Genomic DNA, 26,413 nt, shown 5'->3' with positions numbered 1-26,413 from the left:
ACCACTGGTGTGTAGTGAATAGTAAGCCTATAGCTTGTACATTTTACCGTGCCACACTAATCCAACATGCATACAGCCTGTCTCAGACTTTCTGGCCCTCATCAGTGCATGGCATGGATTGATATGGATCTATAGGAAATATCTAGTTAGCTCAGGGTGACCCAGAACCACTAGGAAAGTATAAGGGGCTAAGACATCGAAACGTTTTCATTGCTCTAGCATGCCAAGGTCCAAATCAAAATCTTCCTATGGGGATTTATGGTTATGCTACTCCAAAGAAACATCACCTGCTGCTTGCTGGCAATCATTACAGCAGTCGTTTGGATGAGACCAGGACAAAGCGGTGGCTGGAAAATGTATTTTCTTAAATATTGGCTATGATCACTGCTTATCACATACTTAGTAAATCAGGAACAGTAAGCTTTAATGGCAGAGGATTGCTATACCAGTGTCACAAAGATTTTTTTTAACTATGTAAGGAAGAGCAGCTTTACAATCTCTAAGGCTTGGTTCACACATAAAAGGTGTACAATTCCAGTCCACTCTTGTCAGTTTTGTATCAGTTTTCTATGGGTGTGTTCATACATAGAAGGTGTGCATTTCCAATCCAGTCAGGTAAAACTGATAGAAAACTTATGCAAATCTGATGCATAACTGACAAGACAGGGCAGGACTGGATTGGACCAGAAATGTACAGATATATGTGTGAACCAAGCCTCACAGTACTTTCACACTAACACAAACAGACTAATCCAAAGCCTGTCGGCAAGCAGCTCAAAGCTATCAGATTATAATACCTACTGTAAAGCCTGTACACACGCAGAATTCAATTCAGTTAAGGTGGCTGATAACAACAGCCTCTGTCCAGAATCCAGTGTGTATACAGCAGCTCTCAACCCCCTCTGCAGGGGCGTAGCAATAGGGGGTGCAGAGGTTGCGACCGCATCAGGGCCCTTGGGCCAGAAGGGCCCAGAGGGGCACTCCCTCAAGTTCAGTACTAGCTCTCTATTGGTCCTGTGCAAATAATAATCACTTCTATAGATACTTTGAATAGTGGTAATCATTAACAAAGTGCTCCCCATTCCCTTCTTGAACCTCTGACATGGTAGTTGCCATTGGCAGGTTTTGGTGCACTGTATCAATCCTTATGTATAGAGTGCTTGGAGGGCCCCACTGTAAAACTTGCATCAGGGCCCACAGCTTCTTAGCTACGCCACTGCCCCTCTGTCTGGTAGTTGGATTTGGTGATGGCCATGGGAATTTTTGTCTGCACTCACCCCGCCCACCACGTGGCCCTTCTCCACCCCGCATAGCAACAGAATACGTTGGTAACCTGCAGGCTAGTGACATGTCTGTACAGTGTCAGCTCTGCGGTGTTGCCTGGGCGATCGAGTACCGATCCCTGCTGGATGGCATGCCTCATACGCTATACTGGCAGTAAAAAACATTATGATGTATTTACTCTAGGACAAGTGTAGTAATGCATACATATGTATTTTAATTGATACACTTTTTGCCATACTGTCCCATTTTTCTACTGGAGATATGGCAGATTGTTGGACAATGACCCATTTATGGCCTGCTTATTTAGTAAGGATGGTCAACAAGGTGTTGTGGGAAGCCTCTGGATCTTTTTACCTCCTATCGTTCCATTGCTGGGTCCCCTGGTTACTTCCATGTGCACCACCATGGCCATACTGCACATGCGCAGGTAAAGTTCACACAGGCCTAGTTAGACTAAGCGTTTTGTTCTACTAGGTCTGTGGGAACCGTAGTCATACATGGGCAGTATGGACATGCTCCTCCACAGCCGTGCTTGCACACTGATGAAATATATTCAACCCCGCCGAGTGGAATATATTTTGTAGCACCCACAGCACTGGAACGGTACAGTCTATGAGGCTACAGGAATCCTCCGGATTATCCACAGGCTTTCTTCTACAATGGCAGGTAGCTTTTTCTTTTTACATCACCTCAGGACTACTTCAATTTAATGTATGCAGCTTGAGAATGGACCAATGAAATACCACCTCAGCAACATTTCATTGGTTAAATATCAGATATAACCGGCTTAAAAATAAGAGGAAAGAAAAAACAATAACATTTGGAAAAATATTTTTGTTGTTTTGGACTAGAAAAGAATATGGTATATAAAAATTAGAACCTGTTCTTTTTGTTTTTCTTCATTTGCTGTTGTTATTTTTCCACATTACAAACACACCACAGCTGTCTGATCATTCTGTGCTGCTTGTTGTATTTTTTTTTAAAAAAGCAACAAATGATGGGAAAGGTGATTTCATAATACAAATCTGAAAGAACATTTATTGTAGAGTTACAAAGAATGTCATAACTGCTTTCAAAGGGACATGAAGTTTGACTAAAAAATAAAAATTAGAGAACACTAATAACAGTTAACAGGCCTTAATAAAAAATGTGTGTATATGTTAAAAATAAATTGTACAACACAGCATGCTGGGTCCATTGAAAAGTTTAAAACTGTTAGTGATTGGAGACAAATGAAGGCCAACTTATGAAATCGTCGCTTTATGTCTTTGTAGAATACTGACCATGCTAACACAAGGGTACAGAATCACAAATGTTATTTATTTTTTAAAGGGTTAAAAGTCTACATAACTGGCATATTATCATGCCAGAAGTTTACATTCTATTAAAGGAAAGATATCTCAGGGATTGTTAATGAACCACATGAAGGAAAATGTGCTACACAACAAGACCATAAGAGATAGCCAAGATGGATGAATGGGGGCAGCTGTTGTCAAACAAATCAGCTTTATTTACTAAGTAGCAATTTAGAGGAGTGGCTATAGTTGTGGTATATTTGGGCACAAGCATAAACTATTCTTCAGTAACAGCACATAAAATGTTGCATTTATTGTGCCATGCAATGAGCAGATTATTACCGCTACTTTATTCAGGACTTAACCTCACTGGAATCAAGTGGCTTTTCAAGGTTTCACGTACATGCAACTAGGAATGCAAACCAAAATATGTCTGGAAAGGTCTAATTTGTACTTTGCATTTCTGAACTCACAAAGGTAATTTCAGCCTAACTGACCAAACAAGATTTAAAGTGTGGCCACTTGCAGCACACTCATGACCTTGTCTGGCCAAAAGGTGGTCCTTAAACTTTGGTTCATGGAAGCATTCATCTAGTGCAGTGATCTGCAAACTTGGCTCTTTAGCTGTTAAGGAACTGTTAAGTCCCACAATGCATTTGCCTTTATGAATCATGACTGTGGCTGTCAGACTCCTGCAATGCATTGTGGGACTTGTAGTTCCTTAAAAGCTGGAGAGCCAAGTTTGCAGATCACTGATCTAGTGGATCTCTGTCCATAATTAGTCATGGAAGTACCTCATTTTTGATTCTGTAGACAGCACACATAGGTGGTGATTAGTCCACTTTTGTCTTATTACATGATTAAGCATATTTCTTACAACCAAAAGGAGAAAGTTTAATGTTTAATTCTTTGCTAGCACAGAGAAAATAGTTATTTACTATGTATTTATTTATACAATGTTAATGCTGTGCAGATACAAAGAACTATAATTAAGGGACTGATGTATTCAAAATGTCCTGGAAGATTAAATCAGTGCAATCTTTGCTGAGTTTTGGCCAGAAACCAGACTTGCGTGTCAGATGTATCAATATCTCAAAAGGACCTAGACTATAAATCTTTTTTACACTTGTGCCTTCACTGCAGTATATCTACATCTTTGGTGCCATCAGCTGTTGTGCAAGAACATAGATATACGTATACAATACTTGCTGAGCAGGTTGCTTGTACTAGACTGTGCCTGTGCTCATTTCCCTCCAGGATCATAACAGTACTAACCCGGGAAACCCACTGGGAGTCTGCCCAATCCCCCCCTTGCATCAGAGATCACAAGGTGGAAGCTGTGATGAAGCAAGTATGATTTTGTCCCTTTTCCAGCAACGATTGCTGTAGCCAGCTTTATAGAGCTACAAGTACAAGGTCCCTACCTGATGACATGACTATACAAGGCTAGTTTGCTGGAGAGCAGGCAGGGAAGAGCAACTAGTTGCTGGAATGGGGAAAGTTGACACCATACCTATCCAGCATGCTGCCTGCTGCTAATCTCTGCATGGGGGGGGGGGGGGTGTTAAGTGGGAAAAAGGACCACTAGGCTACCAGGGGAGTCCCTACCAAGGAAGTCCATATAAGGCGCTGAGAGGACTTCTAGACTATCAGAGAAACATAGGTAAGGAGGAGAGGAGACCACTTGATTGCAATGGAAATCAAAAAAGGGAAGGGGTACAACTAAACCACCAAGAAAGTCTATAAGGAAGATGGGGGGACCAACAGGACAATCTATAATGGTCCACTGACCACCAAGCTACCAGAGAATACAGTAAATAGCACTATAAGGGGACACAGTAGCCACTTTGGGGAGCACAGGGACCACATTTTTAAGAGACCACTATGTGGGGACACATCACAGGGGGTGTACGAGAGGAATCACCGCCGGGAGACTTGAGCGCAGGATACAGCCGGTATGGCTTATCCTGCTGCTGCACAAGTTCCCGGTGACGTTAATTACTATTCCCTCTCTAGCTCCACGTGGATAGTGGGGGAATGATGTAGTTCAGCTTCCAGCAATTGCTGGAGGCTGAATTACAGTGTTTAAAAAGTAACTTCAGCACCGTCTTCTGACGGCACTAAAGTTACTCACTGTGCAGCTATGGCCATAATCCCTAGTACGGCTTATGGTGGCGCCGGCTGGGCCCAAATCTCCTGCGCTGGAGTAGCAGTGTTCACATAGGGGAAATGATAATGGGGGCATAGCACAATCGCCATCACAAGAGGAGCACAGCATTGGGACCACTATAAGGGACACACAGTACAGAGGCCACTATAAGGTGGATTATACATAAAAGCAATTCAAGGCGACACTATTGGGGTCTTTGATTCAGTGAACACTTTAATGGGAGCAGCTAAAATGGAAACGTGCAATTGGGAAATATGAAAAGGGCACCAATATTGTGGTCAAGCAGTGGCAATTACATAAAAATGTTTAACCACTCCCACTTTTTGGATCACGTATCCTACAAAAATGAATTATTCCCCTTTTACCTCTTCTTCCCTACTTTTACTAAGGGCGGTAATGACATTCAATATCACCACAACTGACATACCTGATGGTTCATCAACACACTTGTGTCCCAAAGTGTAAAGTGTCCCCCCATGCCCGTGTGCAGTGCAGGACCACATGGCATGAGGCACCTGTGCCATTATAACACATTCCTGGTACCACGTGGTACAGGCATTTGTAGTGAGAATGAGGAAATTTGGGTGCCTGGGGCTAATGGACTATTTGGGCGCCCCATAGATGCTAATGAAAAATATTGGGCGCCAAAGAAGAAATTTGGGCCCATCCAACCGAAAGTTTTCACTTTGAGAATTATTGGATCGATAAATATCGTTTTGAAATTTGTTTTGAGAATTATAATATCGTAAATTATTGTTTTGAACTTTATTATCTTTCAAAAGTATCGCTTTTTATATTGACATGACTTGCAGTGGAGAAAGGGAGTTTTAGGGTAAGGCGTCAGGAAGGGGGTTTTAGGGTTAAGCATCATCGGGAAGGGGGGTTTTAGGGATAGGAATCAGGAAGGGGGGTTTTAGGGTTAGGAGTCAGGAAGGGGGTTTTAGGGTAAGGCACCAGGAAGTGGGGTTTTAGGGTTAAGCACCACCAGGGGGGTCTTAGGGTTATGCACCACCAGGGGGGTCTTTGGGTTAAGCACCACCAGGGGGGTCTTAGGGTTAGGCATCGGTAGAGGAAGGGTTCTGTGTGAGAGTAGGGCTAGGTTTAGTTGTAGTAAAATATCAGTAATATTTACCAATGTTTAACTATGCTTATTTTGACTGTAAATATATTTTCGTTTTCATTGTTATAGACGATATTTTGCGATTTTATTACCGTTATTTTAACATATTTATTATGCCAGATAAAGATAAAAAATATTATTATAGACATTATCTTAAAATTTTGGCTATACCTGTCACCCTATTTTCCTGGTGCCCTTATTTGATGCATGCCTTGCAGTGACGGCAGACACAGTGGTGACAGAAGAAGGGGCCAGGAATTGGCCAGCAGAGAGGTGAGATTTTACATAGCATGGGCACAAGGGGCATTTTTATACTTGGGGGCGGGTAGGCAGGCGGCAGCAGCGCTGGGATGATTTATGATAGATTTGATGCTGAAATCTATCAGAAATAGGTTTGTGGTGTGGAAGGCAACTGATCTCTCTCTGATCAGATTCAATCGGAGAGAGATCTGTCTCATGGTCGATCTGCCCATACATAGCCTGAGGCATGGCCACCTTAAAGAGGAACTCCAGTGAAAATAATGTAGTAAAAAAAGTGCTTCATTTTTTACCATAATTATGTATAAATGATTTATTCAGTGTTTGCTCATTGTAAAATATTTTCTCTCCCCGATTTACATTCTGACATTTATTACATGGTGACATTTTTACTGTGGGCAGGTTATGTAGCTGCTTCTAGCTGTTTTGGCTGTTAGAGACAGCTGTAAACAGCTAATTCCTGTCTGTGAACATTGTTACATTGTGGCAGTTTGCCCAGAGTACCGCGGTACTCAGAGCTTCTTGTGGGAGGGGTTTCAGCACAAACTCAGTCATACAGCGCCCCCTGATGGTCTGTTTGTGAAAATCATTATATTTCTCATGTAAAAGGGGGTATCAGCTACTGATTGGGATAAAGTTCAATTCTAGGTTCGAGTTTCTCTTTATATGGAAGGTTCAGGGACGCTGTGAAAAAAACAAAAATCCAAATCCACTTACCTGGGGCTTCCTCCAGCCCGTGGCAGGCAGGAGGTGCCCTCGTCGCGGCTCCGCAGGCTCCTGGTCTCCTCCGGTGGCGCGCCCGACCTGGCCAGGCCGGCTGCCAGGTCGGGCTCTTCTGCGCTCCAATGTGCGGCTCACTGGTGCGCGCTGACGTCATCGGACGTCCTCCGGGCTGTTCTGCGCAGGCTCAGTAGTTCTGAGCCTGCGCAGTACAGCCCGGAGGACGTCCGATGACGTCAGCGCGCACCAGTGAGCCGCACATTGGAGCGCAGAAGAGCCCGACCTGGCAGCCGGCCTGGCCAGGTCGGGCGCGCCACCGGAGGAGACCGGGAGCCTGTGGAGCCGCGACGAGGGCACCTCCTGCCTGCCACGGGCTGGAGGAAGCCCCAGGTAAGTGGATTTGGATTTTTATTTTTTTCACAGCATCCCTGAACCTTCCCTTTAAGCTAGAAAATCACCACTAATTTCACAGTATGTTGATTCAATTCCTTATGAACTGCGCAAGTACAGAACGCTGCTGGCCATGGTAGTGCGATCAAGAGAGCAGTGGTCTGGGATCTTTTAGAGGGGACAGCAGCACCCTGGAGAGCATCGGAACTACATCGAGAGACCTGATAGACTGCTAGGCGTTAGAAGAAGCCCCAGGTAAATAAATCTAACCCCCCCTCCCATTCGGATATCCTTTAAACATGTGTTTTCATGTTAATCTTTTGCTTACTTAAAATGTATATACTGCTTCACGCTGAACGTTGTTATTGTTAAACTTTCTAATAAAAACATTGAAGCCAAAAATGTTTGTATTATTTTTAAATTTAAGATAAAAGAAACTGTGTACTGAAGCAAAAATACACCTTTATTTAAAAATCATATTTGGTCACTTCACATTGTATCAGAAATGTGATTTAAGTTTTGAGATAAATAGCCAAATAAAATGTGTGGTTTTTATCAACAGTAGCAGTGTTAATTTGAAAAAAACCTAATAGGTAAAAACTGAGAAATAATGTATTTTTCTTATTTTATCCTCTTTTTCCTATAAAAATACATAGAAAATAAAATTATTATTAGAGGGCGAAGCACCCAAAGAAAATCTAGTTTGTCATGAAAATCTCAATGTACATCTACATATATGCTTTGTTATCTTTGCATGTTATGTGATTATTCTCGCTTAATAAAGCTTAAAAGTGAAAAAAAAAATGAACCATTTATCACTTAGGTGTCATAAATAGTGATAAAGTTATTGCTGATTAAACAGGGACATAGAAAAGGTGTCAAAACTGCTCTAGTCCATAAGGGGAAAATTAGTTAAGAGGTGAAGTGGTAAAAAAAGTAAGCATGCCAAAACAGTTTACATCATTATAGAATCTATGTCACTGGAACAATGAGTTTAAAATATTATGTTCATAGCTGCACACCAGTTCCAGAGAATCAAATAGTCATAACACATTTATCCGAGACAGACAGGCAGAGAGAGACATACTGTATAGATGTATTTTTAGCTGTATATTTACTCTGCAGGGGTTAAATTCGCTGATATGTATTTAACCAACTTCAGAGCAAAGCACCTCTCATCCAATTTTCAAACGCCAACAGCTGCACATTTTTAGGCCCTTGGGCACACAAGAGGTGGAGTGTCAGTGTGTAACCTAATTACTGGTTCTTTATCAGCTCAAGTGATCCAGATTTACTCAAATGAATGTGATTATCACAAGTCAACACAGCTTGATGAAATGGAAATTGGGTGTGGCCGGAATTCCAGCAGAGGGACACAATGTTATTCTGAGCTGTTTGGGTATTTATCCATCTTTTTTGTTTTTGGAGTTTCCCATGATGATGAACATCATCTGTTTATTCACAGTTACTGTATCAGCTGCTAGTAACCCCGAATTCCCCCTCTGCACCTTAGCCAACGCAAAACCACTTCATGTGATGCTGGCTTATCAACATGCAGTGTATAGACAGGTGTCTACAATCCTATTAGATGGCAAAAAAGTATCAGTGTGAACTGTATGTTTTATCATAGCTCCCATAGTCCCTCTTTAGGAACCAAATCCCTTTGTCCTTCTTTCTTCCTCTTGTGTCCCTCTTTCAGGACTGATGTACCGATCTATGTAAATATATGCATTTCTCTACTGATAAATGTGTTTAACTGACTCTAAACTTTATTCCCATCATTTAAATTAATATATGTCAGATGGCTTCCACCCCCAGTAGTAAGGGAGCTGAGTTCAGTTATCGATAGGTCACTTTTCCTTATTTTCTACAATTCTCTTTCAAGCTAGTCAATTCCCTATGACTGGTGTAAAGCTGATGTTTTTACCTTATTAAAGAAGTTAAAAAGATCAGAATCTGCAAACTATGGACCTGTTGGTACAACATCATTTGTGTGTAAACAGTTTGAAGGTGTTCTAAAGGTGGCCATACATCAAGTGATTTTGGCAGCTGATTGACCAAGAGACAGATCTCCCTCTGATCGAATCTGGAGAGAGATCTGTTGGATGCCATAAACTGTAGGCTGATTGCCAATTGTTTTGGGGGTGCGGCCGGGGGTTTCTCTTGCTTTCATCATTCGGGATTATCGCACGCCATTTCTGCCGCGCACCCAGTCCAGCATGACGGCCTGATATTTTCCAGCATGTCCAATCTGCCTTGGGGAGGTAAGTCCACCATTGCTTCCGTGAAATTTTAAAGTTTTAAATACATTTTATTCTTTTGGCGCCTCTGTTCACTTTTACAATACTAGTATCCGCCCCTGGTGGAGGGGTCGTACCCCCCTTTTTTTCTTCTGATCTACAGAGAGCAACATCTTAATCCTGAGTGGGGACAGGTCTAATCTCCTCACCTGCCTACACAGTGGTTGCCTATACGGTGACCCTGGTTTGTGAGTATTCTGTTTACTTACTTCTTACTTATCCATTCATTTACATACTACACTATATTGGGCTCTCGGTGTTCCCCTTTTTTTCCTGGAGGGTGGTGTTACAAGGGAGGAGGCTGAAATCCAGTTCAGTGCAGCTTTCTTTATTAGGAATCTCTAGAATTAATCAAATCTGGGGTTGAATAGATTCCAATATGGAAGCAGTAGACAAAATTAAAAAATGCTATTGCCCTCTGATAATGTCAGTAGATTTGTAGCACTGGGAAGTAGAGTTGGCAAAATAACTTAATAACTTGAAATAGTATTTTAGTAGGAAACAAAATGCAAACTCATCTCTACAGGTCAATCGCTCATGGAATCAGCTGCGCACATTATGAGTTGTCATTACCTCATCTTTAGTTAATAGCAGTAGATAAGTGGCAAAAGTACTTTTCCATAAGAAGCACTAGTTTCACTGTGTTCCTTCCACCATGAAGGCATTTTCATGAAAGTGGCAAAAACTAGGCTTGAAACACATTGAAGATTTACCTAAACAACTAGCAATGTCGGTTCTCACGCGCCAACTCTATCACCGACCCTGAAATTCTATCCCTATTGCTAACTTGTAACTTGAAACAATATTTATAATTCATCACCTTCATGGCCCATCATTTCAGCTATACAATCAGCTAAACATCATCAGCAAAAGGAAGCACCTTGCCACCGATATACCCTAGTATGGCATTCTAGCTGCACTGGTGCCAAAATTAACGGGTTAATGGGTGGAGGTAGGGAGTTCCATAGTGTTGGAGCAGCTCTTGAGAAGTCCTGGAGGCGTGCATGGGACTGGGTGATGCGGGGGGTGGTTAGGCGAAGTTCATTGGAAGAGCGGAGTGAGCGGCTAGGTGTGTACGTCTGAGTAAGATCGGAAATGTAGGTTGGACAGGATTTGTGGACAGATTTGTAGGTCAGACACAGTATCTTGAATCTGATTCTGGGCTGGATAGGGAGCCAGTGGAGGGATTCAAGGAGGGGATCCGCGATGGGAGCAGTGGATAATTCTGGCTGCCGCATTCATGATGGACTGCAGTGGAGCTGTTCGGGTCATAGGGAGACCAGACAGCAGGGCATTGCAGTAGTCAAGGCGGGAAATTATGAGGGCATGGATGAGGAGTGATGGTGGCAGAGGTCAGGAAAGGGCGAATCTTACAGATGTTACGAAGGTCGAAGTTGCAGGACTTTGTAAGGTTGTGGATGTCGGGAGTGAAGGAGAGTGTGGCGTCCAGGGTGACACCCAGAATGAATGAATGAAATAAACATGCTTTATGGATACAGTATGTTTTATAATAAGTAAAGAAGTGCTGCTTTGCTTTTTTCTGAAAATATCGGTGAACTTTTTACAGTGATGAGAGTCAGGTTTAGGTACAAAACTATGGTTAATAAGCAGTAACTTGGCAGCAGTAACTAGGCAGCCTAGTTGCGAGAAAAAAAAGATATTCCCATCACAGACACTGCAAAAATCTATTGCTTTTTCTACACTGCCAGAGTCTGGCATTCCTTTATCTCTAAAACACTTTTACAATGGAAAATGCCATGTAAAAAGTCAAACTTACCGACCCATACAGTTCGCCTCTCTCATTCATGCCCAGATAGAGTCCAGAGTCCACACCTCGGATACTGACAAGACCGACAGCCAAGCTAATAAATTCCAAAATTCCTAAAAGACAAAGTCAATCAATAAGTTAATCCAAAATGTTAAATAAATCTACATCCAACAACATTAAGACAAAACAGATTTTCAACATATCTTTATCTTACCTTCATGGTCTGTTTCAATAACTATAGTATGACATTTGAATTTCACAGCTTTTATACAGTACAGTACTATCGCCAGCAAACAATTTGCTAGTCTTTCTTATCAATGGATTGTATGAGGTAGTATTTCTCAGAATCAGGATTCAGCAGCAAACTGCAGAACACCACCCTAAAACCACATGTACGTAAAAAAGGCGCAGGGAAATTTGGGCACAGGGTGAAAGCGAAAGACAGCTCACCTTGCTCTTTCCAATTGCTGTTTTGACGGTTATTGTCAATACTATTTCAGTAATAACCTGATTGGTTAGAGGAGACAAATTACTCAGTGAGCACGGACATAGTCGTAATTCACATTATAGCCACGGCCCAAATTGCTGGTGCCATGCGGCACCCAAATTACCTGCATCGCCTACACACTCCACTAGAAACCTCCCTAACTGCTAGCTAAGGTAGTTGTGAAGCTAACAGGTATCACATCAACTCCATCTACTATATTCAGTTCTAAAACCGTTTCAGTAGCAAAGAACCATTTAAAGCAGCAGATACAGCCATACTATCCCAGGAAAAAAAACACATATATAAGTAGATAACTTCTTGTTCTACTTACATCACAGATGTATTGTACTGTCCACATTTTGATTTCAGTGAATTTTATATAGTAAATAAAGAGTATTCTGTTCCTGGCATTTGCCGTCTTGATTCCCTCTGACAGAAGCCAATCCTGATGTCATTTCCTCCCTTACTTTTTTTCTCTCCTAGAAACTGCACAGTCATAGTTAGCTTGCTTTGTAAGCTAGCTCAATGAACTGCCCTCAGCCAATCAGTGAGAAGCAGGAATGTGGGAGGGGTGATGACAAGCTTCTTTCTCCTTAGTAATGGCAAAAATAGAGCCAGGTTGACTGAATAGATTGGAGCGCTTGCAATGCAGAGTAAGGTTGCAGACTGCATTTTAAACACAGAGCAGTGGGTAAATGGAATTTGATTTTGTGGCTGACAATCCCTCTTTAACACTGATGGGAGTTGAGTTTGGGGTGAGCCCTAAGAGTGGATAGGGGATGGACATGAAAGCTGATCTGTACATTTTGGTAACTGTCAGAGAACCATTATAACAAATGTTCATTAGTTACGGGCAGTTTTCTACAGAGAATGGTCTCAATTCACTAAGCTTATCTCCTGTCTTTAATAACGTTTCTAGAGTTGTTACCATGGTGATAAGGCATGTAGTATTCAGGCAACATTTTACCTCAGGCAAACCTAAAGTTAACTCTTCTGTCTTTAAGTTAACTCCCCAATCCTTAAAATAACTCCACAGTTAAAGACAGGCTGTTAATTAACTGCGTGTGAAAATAACTACAGAGGAGGTAAATTAACTACAGAGGAGGTAAATTAACTACAGAGGAGGTAACGTAAGAAATGAAGAGATAAGATAACTCTCACTGTGTGGAGGTAAGTTTTCTCTTGCCTTATTATCTCCAGCATGATCTTAGTGAATTGAGGCCAATGTATGAATGGATGTTGGGCAGATGCTTTATAAAAGTCTATTTTAAACAGCACTCTGCAATTGAAAAAGTACAAAAAAGTAGGTGAAAAAGTACTGTCAAAATTATTCTTAGTATTTTCTTTCTTGCTGGTGACTTAAAGGGCATTTTATTTATAATGTTAAAATATCACCTAAGAGAAAACATAGGAGAAAAAGTTAATTGAATAAGGGCCAATGTGTTAAAAATGGGGAGGAGGGAGGGGATACTTTTTTGCACCAAAGTAGGTCATTATCAAATACATTTGAGAAAATTATCCCAGTAGCACTGTGCTTGTAAAGATAAAAGTTAAGGGCTTCAGGCAACTGGAATAACATGCCGCTAACACAAAACAACAATTATGTGACATAGAACAAATTTGTATACGCAACAGCTATCCTGTGTTCCCAGGTTTCCATGGGCTCACTTGTATGTAAGTGAAAAAGGAAAATTAGAAAAGAAGTTGTGATATTAAAACATCAATCCAATGACAACACGTTATAACCAGTGAAATGTAATTCTGAAAGGGTGCTTCTTCTTCTCCACAGGAAAAGGAAGAATCCTATCACAGCAATCTGGGAATCCTCAGCTAATGAGCAATTGAGCATAGAAGAAGCTACTGGTGTGTGATCTAGAGATGGTCAATTTGTAATATCAAAACTACACAATTACTGGAGTCTATGATTGGCTTTTGCAAACCCATATCCCTTCCCCCCGCCCCCTCACTCTCTTCAATGAGGGGATATGTTTGCGATATTTTACTACAACTGTAACGATTGTGGAACTTTCTCTGTGATCAGCGCACAACGCGTGCGCTGACACGGCGGAAATCCTCCACAAGCGTATATTTGCAGGCACCCAGCAAAAGGTGCTACGCACCTGTAGAGGGAAATTTCTGTCGGCAGATGGCGCTGGGGAGTGCAGAGGAACCAATCCTCTGTACCTCCACAAGTGCCAGACAGGAATTGTACGAAGCGCAGAACGCAATCGCAAGAGAGGCGATTGCGAAGGAGATTGAGCAAAGGGACAGGTTGTATGTGTGTGCGCCAATCCAGTCGCCACCCCGCGACTGCGCACACACAACAGCAGATATGAAATAGGAACGCGATCGCGAGAGGTGCGATCGCCAGACGTGACACAAGGCAGATCAGAATAGAATACGAGGGTAGCAAAGGCACAGCAAATAATACAATAAGGAGATACGGAAAATAACAAACGCTAGCTAACCGCGAACACCGCACTCATTCGCAACAGTGCACGCGGTTATGCGCGGTCTCCACGTGATAAGCACAATAGAGACAAGCACGCCTAACTAACCATCGACAGACAAACATGAAACAGAGGACGCGAGTGCTTTCTTTTTTTTTTTCACAATAAAAGATTTTTATTGAACAAGTATGAAATGCACATGTTAAACGAATGTATAAACAGCATAACACTGCAGTAGTAGTTATACAGAGTATTAAACATACAGTTATCAGTTAGACAAAGTCAAGCATAAGTCAATATAACATCTGAATTTCAGTAGTGACTTATATTTGCATATTTATATCATAAATTCTAACCCTGCTCATGTGATATCTTCCAAGATGCTTACATACCCTAGATGCTTGCATACCCTTCCGTGCCAAGAGTAGATAGATAGAAGGAGCAGAGATGAGATAGAATGGAGAGAAGAGGTAGAGAAAGATTGGTATCTGTCTTTAAACCTAAGTTTCCAGAAGTGCCTTGCAGTCCTGTGAGTACTGGAATTCCACCCATACCGACCAGGTGATCAAATATTGATCATTCCTATCTTGGGATAGGAGAATTAATCTCTCAAGGGATTCCACTGAATCCATGCGCTTGATCCAGGTTTTGATTGAGGGAGGTGTGGTGGACTTCCAACACAGGGGAATCAAAGCTCTTGCTGCATTTATCATATGTATTGTAAGAGATTTTTTATAACTTTTCAGAGATTCAAAAGTGGCATGGAGAAGAAAGATCTCTGGCGCAAAGACAATTTTATCTCCTGAGATCTTTTCCATCCAAAAATGGATCTGTCTCGCGAGTGCTTTCTTAACGGTTACCTCACCGAGCCTCCAGCAAGCGCAGCAGACAAGACAGACACACGAAAACAGGGACAAGCGAGAGATAGGATCCACAGCACTAGCGAAAAGTGGCTAGCGCGATCCAGGTACAGAGTAGCAGAACAGAAGGATCCCCAGCGCTAGCGAAAAGTAGCTAGCGCGATCCCCGAAGACAGAACAGAAGGATCCCCAGCGCTAGCGAAAAGTAGCTAGCGCAATCCCAGGAGACAGAACAGAAGAGATAGCTGGTAGCAACCGCTGCACCAGCTATACTCCAAGAACAGAGATCAGAACCATTTCCTGTCGATCACCTTTGGGACAGGACAATGGCAACAGGCAAGACAAGACAGAACAGGCAATACAACCTGACTGGGCTAGAAGGGGAGCCTAAAGCAGCTCCCAGGAATTAACTATACTAGATAGCAATGGCTGACACTCCAGCAGTGTCCATCAGGAACAGACCATGGAAAGGAAATGACCAGCAAAGCCTTCTGGGAAACATAAAGCTCTTATAGTGCCAGTCATCAAAGAAGGCAGGTAGGGGATTTGCATAACGAATGTATGCAAATTCCCCAGCAAGAGAACAGCAAAAATCTATTAACCCTTCGCACACTCACATGCAAATGTTCAAACAATTGCATTCACAGATTCACTCATCCAGGCCACAACTGTTATCCCTACAGCTAAATTAAAAGCCAGGGTTTTAGTTCACAGAAGAATGCATTCTTATGCTTAATCACCTATACTGCGCAGAAGTACCCAGGTAAACATAGGTGTCCTAACTCTGGCCCTGTAACATGCATAGTGCAGACATGCAACCACATTCATTGCATCAAACCTATCAATGGATTAGGAGCACACATCCTAACTTCCTCTCCTGGGAAAGACAGTGCATCTTACCAATCGCACAAGGGAGCTAATGTTATGTGTCCATGTGCACCATGCGCATACACCAGCAAGCTGTCTGCATGCTGACAAACATACAGGGGAAGGGGGGAGTGCACCGAATTAGACCCTAGCCAGCAAGAGAACAGACTAGAAACTTGCAATGGAAAGACAGGTCTCTGTTCCAGAGACCTGCAGCCCACAGACTAGAGGAATGGACAAACAGCTGTGTGCCTGTGCAGCCAGCTGAGCGGATCATCACAACAACTAAACCTAACCAGTCTCACCCTGAACCGTTTCCCCTGATACCTAGCCTTAAAATCCCCCTTCCTGACACCTAACTCTAAAACCCCCCTTCCTGACACCTAACTCTAAACCCCCCTTCCTGTCACCTAACCCTAAAACCCCCTTCCGGACGCCTAACCCTAAAACCCCCCTTCCTGACACCTAACTCTAAACCCCCCTTCCTGTCACCTAACCCTAAAACCCCCTTCCGGACGCCTAACCCTAAAACCCCCCTTCCTGATGCCTAACCCTAAAACCCCCCTCCTGACACCTAACCCTAAAACCCCCCTTCCTGATGCCTAACCCTAAAACCCCCTTCCGGACACCTAACCCTAAAACCCCCCTTCCGGACGCCTTACCCTAAAACCCCCCTTCCTGATGCCTAACCCTAAAACCCCCCTCCTGACACCTAACCCTAAACCCCCCCTTCCTGAAGCCTAACCCTGAAACCCCCCTTCCTGATGCCTGAGCCTAAAACCCCCCTTCCTGATGCTTAAGCCTAAAACCCCCTTCCTGACACCTAACCCTAAAACCCCCCTTCCTGATGCCTAACCCTAAAACCCCCCTCCTGACACCTAACCCTAAACCCCCCCTTCCTGATGCCTAACCCTAAAATTTCCCTTCCTGACACCTAACCTTAAAACCCCCCTTCCTGACACCTAAGCCTGAAACCCCCTTTACTGACGCCTAACCCTAAAACTTCCCTTCCTGATGCCTAACCCTAACCCCCCCCTCCTCACACCTAACCCTAAATCCCCCCTTCCTCATGCCTAACCCTAAAACCCCCCTTCCGGACACCTAACCCTAAAACCCCCCTTCCGGACGCCTAACCCTAAAACCCCCCTTCTTGATGCCTAACCCTAAAACCCCCCTCCTGACACCTAACCCTAAAACCTCCTCCTGACACCTAACCCTAAAACCCCCCTTCCTGAAGCCTAACCCTGAAACCCCCCTTCCTGATGCCTGAGCTTAAAACCCCCTTCCTGATGCCTAACCCTAAAACCTCCCTTCCTGATGCCTAACCCTAAAACTTCCCTTCCTGACACCTAACCTTAAAACCCCCCTTCCTGACACCTAAGCCTGAAACCCCCTTTACTGACGCCTAACCCTAAAACTTCCCTTCCTGATGCCTAACCCTGAAAACCCCCCTCCTGACACCTAACCCTAAATCCCCCCTTCCTGACGCCTAATCCTAAAACTTCCCTTCCTGGCGCCTAACCTTAAAATCACCATTCCTAGCCTTATAATTTTCCAAAATAATGAAATTCAAAACAATGAATTTCAAAAATGCAAAAAAACTTCAAAAACATTTTGGTTAGACAGGACAGGACCTGCTATTTATCGTACGCACATTTTTTGGCTTTGGGTGACCAATAGCTAATATTTACATTGGCGCCTATATGGGGTGCCCAAAACGTCCATTAGCCACAGGTGCACAAATTTCCTGCTTCCGAGAAACCGGTCTCTGGATCTACTGACAATGGGATGGATCCCCAATGCTGCAACACATGAGCACATGTGGATGCCTAACGACACAGGGTGGGTGGTACATGCCAGTCATTATCCAGAAGATTACTGGGAGATCTGCATCTCATCTCCTTCCTCCCCACCAGAGCATCTTTTCTTGTTAATTTATAAGTATAGACAATAGGCACCCTTCATTATAAACCACTATAAAATCACTTTCACTTGCATGGAACACTACTGAGAAAATTCTCCAATGCCGGCATAAAACCTGCAGATCTGTATATTACTTCTCAGAACTATGACATATTTGATGTGACTGGTAAGTATAACTTTCAACGCAATCCGCTGAAATCCAACAGCCTATTACAAGATGCAATCTTTATTAGATCCTACAACTGAGAAAATTCCTGTATGATTTAAACTACTGCTACCATAGCTTTTGAATTGTCTTTCCCCGCCCTCTCACTTTGTCTCAGTGCCCATGGACTCTATGCATGGAAGCAGGGCCGCGCCTGGGCGGGTGCTGCGGGTGCAGTGCACCCAGGCGCCGCCGCCCGGCCGCCGCTCCCCTCTCCCACACAGGTGTCAAACTCTGGCCCGCCGGTGTATATTGTAAACTACCCTGCTCGCGGCTCCGCCCCCTCCCATCCGTCCTCTTGCTACTTGCCTTTCACTCTGTTGATTATTATTAAGCCTGGTTGTTCTGCCCTATGTACGGAGTGATAGAGCGTGGTTACGCTCTATCACTCATTTGTTCCGCCCCCGACGTCTTCTTGGAAGGGATCGCTGAGTGTGGCAGTTCACTGACCAGGGGTGGTGTGTAGCACCTGTGATGGCAGACAGTCCCAGAAGCACGTGAAATTAGGCAAGACAAGTCTCTAATCTCTATACTTAATCCATGCTAGTGTCTGGTCTGACCTTTCCTCCTCAGAGTTTATCGTAGCAAGCAGGGAGCAGAGAAGGAATTCCCTTCCCCCACCTTCCAGAAATCGGCATTTCTGAAGTTGAGGAGGAGAGAGCAGATGTGTATCTGCACTGCATGGGGGAGAATCAGTAAGCAGGAGCGAAAGTGAGATGGTGTATCATGTGTATCAGCTAAGCTTGTGCTGCAGAATGTTTGCTTATCAGTGTAGGTGCTGTAAGATGAAGTGTGTGGTGTGAGTGCTGCAAGATGGAAGAAGTGTGTGTGTGTGTGTGTGTGTGTATGTATGTTTATGTGTGTGGTGTGTGTATAGGTGTGTGTGTGTGTGTATAGGTGTGTGTGTGTGTGTATAGGTGTGTGTATAGGTGTGTGTGTGTATATAAGTGTGTGTGTGTGTGTGTGTGTATAGGTGTGTGTGTGTGTGTGTATAGGTGTGTGTGTGTGTGTGTGTATATAGGTGTGTGTGTGTCGGTGAGTGCTGCATATATAGGTGTGTGTGTGTCGGTGAGTGCTGCAAGATGGGAGAAGTGTGTGTATCAGTGAGTGCTGCAAGATGCAGAAGTGTATGTGTGTGTGTGAGAGTGCTGCAAGATGGGAGAAGTGTGTGTGTATCAGTGAGTGCTGCAGGATGCAGAAGTGTGTGTGTGAGTGCTGCAAGATGGGAGAAGTGTGTGTGTGTGTGTGTGTGTGTGTGTGTGTGTGTGCTGCAAGATGGGAGAAGTGTGTGTGTGTGTGTGTGTGTGTGTCAGTGAGTGCTGCAAGATGGGAGAAGTGTGTGTGTGTGTGTGTGTATATCAGTGAGTGCTGCAAGATGCAGAAGTGTGTGTGTGTGTATCAGTAAGTGCTGCAAGATGGGACAAGTGTGTATGTGTGTGTATCAGTGAGTGCTGCAAGATGGGAGGTGTGTGTGTGTGTGTGTGTGTGTGTGTGTGTGAGTGTGTGTGTGTGAGTGCTGCAAGATGGGAGAAGTGTGTGTGTGTGTATCAGTGAGTGCTGCAAGATGGGAGAAGTGTGTGTGTGTGTGTGTGTGTGCTGCAAGATGGGAGAAGTGTGTGTGTCAGTGAGTGCTGCAAGATGGGATAAGTGTGTGTGTGTGTGTGTGTGTGTGTGTGTGTGTGTATATATCAGTGAGTGCTGCAAGATGCAGAAGTGTGTGTGGTGTGAGTGCTGCAAGATGGAAGAAGTGTGTGTGTGTGTGTATCAGTGAGTGCTGCAAGATGGGAGGTGTGTGTGTGTATCAGTGAGTGCTGCAAGATGCAGAAGTGTGTGTATTAGTGAGTGCTACAAGATGGGAGAAACAAGTGTGTGTGTGTGTGTGTGTGTGTGTGTGTGTGTGTGTGTGTGTGTGTATGTATGTATCAGTGAGTGCTGCAAGATGCAGAAGTGTGTGTATTAGTGAGTGCTACAAGATGGGAGAAACAAGTGTGTGTGTGTGTGTGTGTGTGTGTGTGTGTGTGTGTGTGTGCATCAGTGTGAGTGCTGCAAGATGGGAGGTGTGTACCCCACATAACTAAACCTTGACTGTCCTTGCTGCCGTAACCAACCCTTCCTCCCCAGGGGCTACTTTTACCCTACCTACCATATCTCCCCCCCCCTTCCCGCCGGTCCTCGCTACCTAAAGGGGCTCCCTGTCACTCACTACCTAAAGGGTCCCTGTCACTCACTACCTAAAGGGGGTCCCTGTCACTCACTACATAAACTGGGGTCCCTGTCTCTCACTGCCTAAACGGGGGTCCCTGTCACTCACTACTTAAACGGGGGTCCCTGTCACTCACTACCTAAATGGGGGACATGGGTGTGATTAGGCAGGACATGGGTGTGGTTATGTGGTTGGGCGCGGTTAATTTAACCACTCCCATAGGCGCCAGAGAAAATCTTGCACCCAGGTGCCAGGCACCCCAGGCTCACCCCTGCATGGAAGATAGCATGAGAATGTAAATTGCCCAATTAATGCATATCCGTAGGGTAGGGGCAGGCGGCATTGCTTAAGAGCGCCTACATCTGAGGGCTCCATGAAAGTTTTGCTATGGGGCCCCATGATATCTAGCTACACCACTGTTGAGATGTGAACAAAATGCTTTCACCTCAGTGACTTGCCTACATAGGTGGGCTGACACAGCAGCCCTCAAAGCTGGGGGACAGAATTTACATGCTGCACAGGATGTTTATAGCGATATGGAGGAGGAGAGGAGAGGCACCCTGCAGTGCCTTCCTGTGTATGACTGAAGTGAGGATACAACACAGAACTAGCTAACAGTAACGGTTATTTTGGACACAGGTCATATAACCTCTGTTTCAGGTCTGGTTCACACGTATGTCAGCCGGCGTGCCCGCTAAATGCTTTTTTGCAAGCGTGCAGAAAAATATCTGACATCTTCTGGTGGCTTTCAACGGCTTCTGGTGGTTTACCTCCCCACAGAGGGACACAAAGACACGTTGGTAAGTGAACCTGGGAGGTCGGCTGAAATGACAAGAAAAATCGGTATGTATCGGAATGCAGCGTTTGCGCAAACTATGCTAAACGGTGCCTAACTACGGTACAGGCGCTGCCCATTCATTTGAATGGGCAGTGCTTTCACGACGATTGCCACACCTGGGAGGAAATGACCCGCAATCGCCCGTGTGAACCAAGAGTCAAAGTAAAATAGGTATTTGAGCTTTGTAATTTTGGCAAACGTGCAATCTACCTTGTGTAGTTGAGACTAGATTTAGAACCCAGCCATACAATTTTTAGCCTTTCCTAATTCCCCAGCATCTGTACCTTGCCGATTTATACTACATGCAATGTATGAACAGAACAGTCTAATTTAAAATATGAAACCTTAAAGAGAACAAAAGCCTGCGGTAAATTATGTCCTTTACTAAGAAATCTGTACTAGCACATCTGTTTTGTAGTAGCTGGTAAAGTAAAGATGTATATCTTCTCTGCCTGTGGTGAAGATCTGAAAATGATAGTAAAAGAAGTACTTGCTACACATGCATAAACACTACACATATTATATAAACGCTTTACATAATTTCAGCCACAGACTAAAGGGAAACCAGTCTCAAAAGGCAGTTGATATGAAACTAAATCCCTACTTTGATTGTGTTCTCTCAGTGAAATCTTACCTGCCTGTAACTGCCTTCATTCTTGTTCTTTATACCATAATGTTTTGTCCTCACTTTCAGTTTGTAAGAACCTCAAACTGGCTGTCTGTGTATCTCACCTAAGCTCAGGCATACTATAATAACAGATGATCTCCCCAATGCTAAGTCTGAAATTAAACTTAACCTTTAGTTTTCCTTCATCAATTTGTAAAGCTGCATACCCACCAAAGGATTTAAAGTGAACCTGAACCAAATAAAATTATTTAAAATAAACACACGACGTACCTGCAAATTAATATTACATACTTTCCTTGCTGTTGATTCCTCTCAGAAGCTTACCATTTCTTCCTAACAACAATTCCCTTCCAGTTCCGACTAGATCTAGTCAGACTTGTCTCCCTGGAAGCTAAAAGCCTTAGTGTCCTTTTACACTATATCAGTTGCTGTCAGTTGTAACTGGAAGGACAACTAATGTGCAAGGTAATGTCCATGTTTCCCTTTGCCTCAAGCAATATTACTGATTAACAGAGTGAAAATGGAGGAAGGAGAATTCCATTGTTCACAGGGGACAAACAGGGCATGAAAGAGGAGAAAGAGATTGACCACCAGATTACGAGGGAGGTAAGTATGATGCATGTATGTTTATTTTTATTTTCAGCTAAGGTTTGCTTTAAGCAAAGGGTGGTGGCAACAACCTGACATCAATACATGCAACGGTCCTTGGCTGAGCTGTTAACTGACTGTCAATCGATGGCTAATCTGAGTTGTGCAGTAATGTGTGGTTGCCATCCATGTGACTGGACCTATATACTAATATTCTCTACACTGATAAAGGTTAAGGCAAAATAAGAGCACACAGATCTCTGTCTGAGGTAAAACTTCACTTATGGAAGTTTAAGGGATGGGATTCAGCTTTTAAGAAATGCCCACGTTAGACAGATTCCTGTGATGAACAAATCATCATTCAGGGGTGGAATCACTTGTGATAGAGTGCAGACAAATAATTGCTAACTGCCAGAAAGCTGCTACCAGCTATTCAAATGCTTCTGTGTCCTACCATAAAAACAATGACCCCGATGCAAAAAAACTTTTCCTCCTGAGTAAGGCGAAGTTCACAGTGGGAAGTTGCATTGCTTTCCCTGTAAGTCGCATCCTACATGATGTGCGCGTTGTGTGCATACAGTGGAGCATACAGTCAATAAAAAGTATGATTCACTGCCACTGGTAACGCGTGTGTTATACAGTATTGTACTACATGCACTGCGTTCGGATACCAGAGTCCATTGAATAACATTGAACGGAGTGCACTGTGAACATGGCATAGACTTATAATTGCAGCGCGTTACCACGCATTTAATTGCCTCCGTTAAGTCGCACCATAACGCCTCACTGTGAACGCAACCATATTGTGCCTCATGTTTTTGTAGAACAGTTTTTCATCACTTTGAAAGCAAACACACTATAAATTGTTTCGGATTAGTTCAGTTTTTTTAAAAATCTTGTTTTTGTTGCATACACATTGTTTGTATAGAATCAGAATCAGAATCAGTTTTATTTCGCCAAGTACAGCAAGAGCCATAATCGGAATTATTTGTGGTACACATGGCATAGACAGATACAACAGCACATACAATTTGAAATGCAGTAATCAGATATACAGAGGAGGCAGCGACGGGGACCAGCTGTCGGCCCGGCAATTATGAGTGCAGGCCGGACTGGGGAAAGTCAGAGTTCAGTGACCGAACGGCCTGGGGAAAGAAGGTGTTCTTCCGCCTGGTGGTTTTGGATGGTATAGTCCTGAAGCGGCGGCCCAACGGGAGGAGCCTGAAGTAGTGGCTGCCAGGGTGAGAGGGGTCACGGGAGATCATGGTGGCCCTCTTACTCAATCTAGCGGAGTGGAGGAGATCAAGAGGTGGAAGAGGAGACCCGATGATTCTCTCTGCATCAGCTATGACCCTCTGCAGTTTATGTTTATCACTGGCCGATGCACCCGCGTACCAAACAATGACTGAGGAGCAGAGGATGGATTCTATGGTGGCGGTATAGAAGCTGGCCAGCAGCTCCCGTGGCATGCCAAATCTCTTCAGTTGGCGCAGGAAGAACAGCCTCTGTTGGGATTTCTTTTGAATTTTAGTGGTGTTCTGCCCCCATTTCAGATTATTGGTGAGAGTCGTGCCAAGGAACCGAACCGATGACACTATAGAAACTTCTGTTCCTCCAATGAGGACAGGCGAGGGGGGGGGAGGGTTCCTCCTGAAGTCTACAACTAGTTCAACAGTCTTTGCTGTGTTGAGAACTAGGTTGTTCTCCCTGCACCAATTGCATATTCTCTCGACCTCGCTCCGGTATTCATGCTCTCCGTTGCTTCCAATTAGGCCAATAATGGTGGTGTCATCCGCAAATTTGATGACCTTCACAGAGTCAGCGGATGAGATACAGTCGTTGGTATAAAGGGAGAACAGTAGAGGTGACAGAACACAGCCTTGTGGAGCCCCAGTATTGGTGGTTCGAATGCTGGAGTAATAGTTGCCAAGCTTCACCTGTTGTGTTCTATTTGTCAGGAAGTCCTTGATCCATGCTCGGAGAGTGGGATCAACTCCGAGCTGTGTCAGATTGGTGATCAGGATGTCAGGGCAGATCGTGTTGAACGCTGAGCTAAAGTCTAGGAACAGGATCCTGGCATAGGAGGCCGGCCTGTCTAAGTGCTCAGTGATGTGTGCCACGCTGACATTGATGGCATCCTCCACGGATCTGTTTGCCCTATATGCAAATTGGAGCGGGTCTAAAAGGGCGTCTGTGGACCTCTTCAGGTGGGCAAGGACCAGCCGCTCGAGGAGCTTCATGATGTTAGAGGTTAGGGCCACTGGGCGGAAGTTATTGTGCTCGGAACTGCCTGTTTTTTTTGGGACTGGTACAATTATGGACCTCTTGAAACAGGAGGGGACTGTACCATCAGATAATGACTGCTTAAACAAGGAGGTGAGCACAGGGGCTAGCTGATCGGCGCAGGTTCGCAGGCAGACAGACGACACTCCGTCCGGGCCGGAAGATTTCCTGGGATTCAGCTTCCGGAGGTGCCGGAGTACCTCGGATTCCCGAACAGCGCTAGGAGCCAGGGCGCCGAGTACGTCAGAGGTCGATGTGGATTTGCCTACGGGCTGGTTGGAATGTTGCTCGAACCTGCAGTAGAACTCATTGAGCTCCTCCGCCAGTCGAGGGCTCGGGGTCGCCGTTTGGGATGTTGGTTTGAAGTTTGTGGCTGCTCTCAGGCCCTTCCATACTTCCCGTGTGTTGGTGGACTGGAGGCAGAGCCCCAGCTTCTCAGCGTAGGCCCTCTTTGCCGATCGCAGTTCTCTTTTCAGGGCGAGCCTAGCTTCTCTGAATTCCTCTAAGGAGCCAGACCTGTGCGCCTCCTCTTTGCGTTTCCGAAGTCGGCGAAGCCTGTCGTTGAACCAGGGCTTGTTGTTGGGGTAGACCCTGAAGGACTTGGACGGGATACACGCTTCTTCGCAGAAGGTGATGTAGGAGGAGATGTTCTCGGCCCATTCATCAAGGGTAGGTGCCTCCAGAGCCGTCCAGTCGGTGGTTTCAAAGCAAGCTTGGAGCTGCAGTTTGGCGTCTGCAGTCCATTTTTTGACGGTTTTGGTGATGGGCTTTGAAGTCTCTAGGAGCCTCCTGTAGGAGGGGATCAGGTGTACTGTGTTGTGGTCAGAGTTTCCCAGGGGGGCTCCTTGGGTGGCTTTGTAGGCGTTCTTGTGAACCGTGTAGCAGTGATCCAGGGTGTTACCGCTCCTGGTAGGGCAGGTGATGTGCTGCTTGTAGAGGGGCCTCACGTGCCGAAGGTTCGCCTTATTGAAGTCGCCCAAGATGATGAACAGGGCCTCTGGGAGGGCTGTTTCCCACCGCGAGATACAGTCACTGAGTACATGCAGGGCGGACTTGGAGCATGCATCGGGTGGAATATATAGACCCCAACGAGGACAAGGGAAGAGAATTCCCTCGGAGAGTACCGGGGCCTGCAGTTTATGGCAAGGAGCTCAACGTCTGGGGTGCAGGCCTTGTGGAGAGTGGTGGTGTTGGAGCACCAGGAGGTGTTTATGTAAAAGCAGATTCCGCCGCCTCTCGTTTTCCCAGAGAGGGCTGCATCACGGTCTGCTCTTAGGAGGTTGTAGTCTGGTACCTGTAGGGAGTCGTCGGGGATGCTTTCGCACAGCCAGGTCTCGGTAAAACAGAGAACAGGGGTGTTCTTGCTGATCTGGGGTTTGCTGTCGAGAAGGAGAAGCAGCTCGTCCAGTTTGTTGGGGAGCGAGCAGACGTTTGCTAGTAGGATGGCAGGGACAGGCGAGCGTAGGCCTTTCCTTTTCAGTCGGACCTGGGCCCCCGCCCTCCTTCCTCTGTGGCGGCGCTTGTTTGGTGCTCGCTTGGTGGAGAGGTATTCGATGTGTGCAGTGACAGCATCCCACAGGGGAGAGCCCGGTGTTGGGTTGGGGCTGTCCGGGGGTTCCCATTCAAGAAGGGCTTCTCTGGAGAGGGTGGCGGTCCGTTTCGCGCTCATGGTCCAATTTCCTCAGTAGGTGGCACAGTGTGTGGCCCCGGTAGGTGGGATAAGCGGGCAGCACAGTGAAGAGGCTACCAGAAGATGGAGGTAGGAAAGAGGCAGCG

General features: G+C 44.8%; 1 protein-coding gene across 1 annotated transcript in view; it reads right to left on the bottom strand.

Moving 5' to 3' along the window:
• Nucleotides 1-26,413, bottom strand: part of FGF16 (fibroblast growth factor 16) — a 76,566-nt gene that overhangs the window by 13,205 nt on the left and 36,948 nt on the right. The window contains exon 2 of the mRNA XM_068249648.1: nt 11,315-11,418. Within this exon, the coding sequence (XP_068105749.1) occupies nt 11,315-11,418 (104 nt within the window). The remainder of the gene's footprint in view (nt 1-11,314; nt 11,419-26,413) is intronic.

The sequence above is a fragment of the Hyperolius riggenbachi genome, chromosome 8 (assembly GCF_040937935.1).
Source record: "Hyperolius riggenbachi isolate aHypRig1 chromosome 8, aHypRig1.pri, whole genome shotgun sequence".
Lineage (NCBI taxonomy): Eukaryota > Metazoa > Chordata > Amphibia > Anura > Hyperoliidae > Hyperolius > Hyperolius riggenbachi.
Note: the sequence above shows the minus strand (reverse complement) of the source record. Positions and strands in the feature narration are given on the sequence as shown.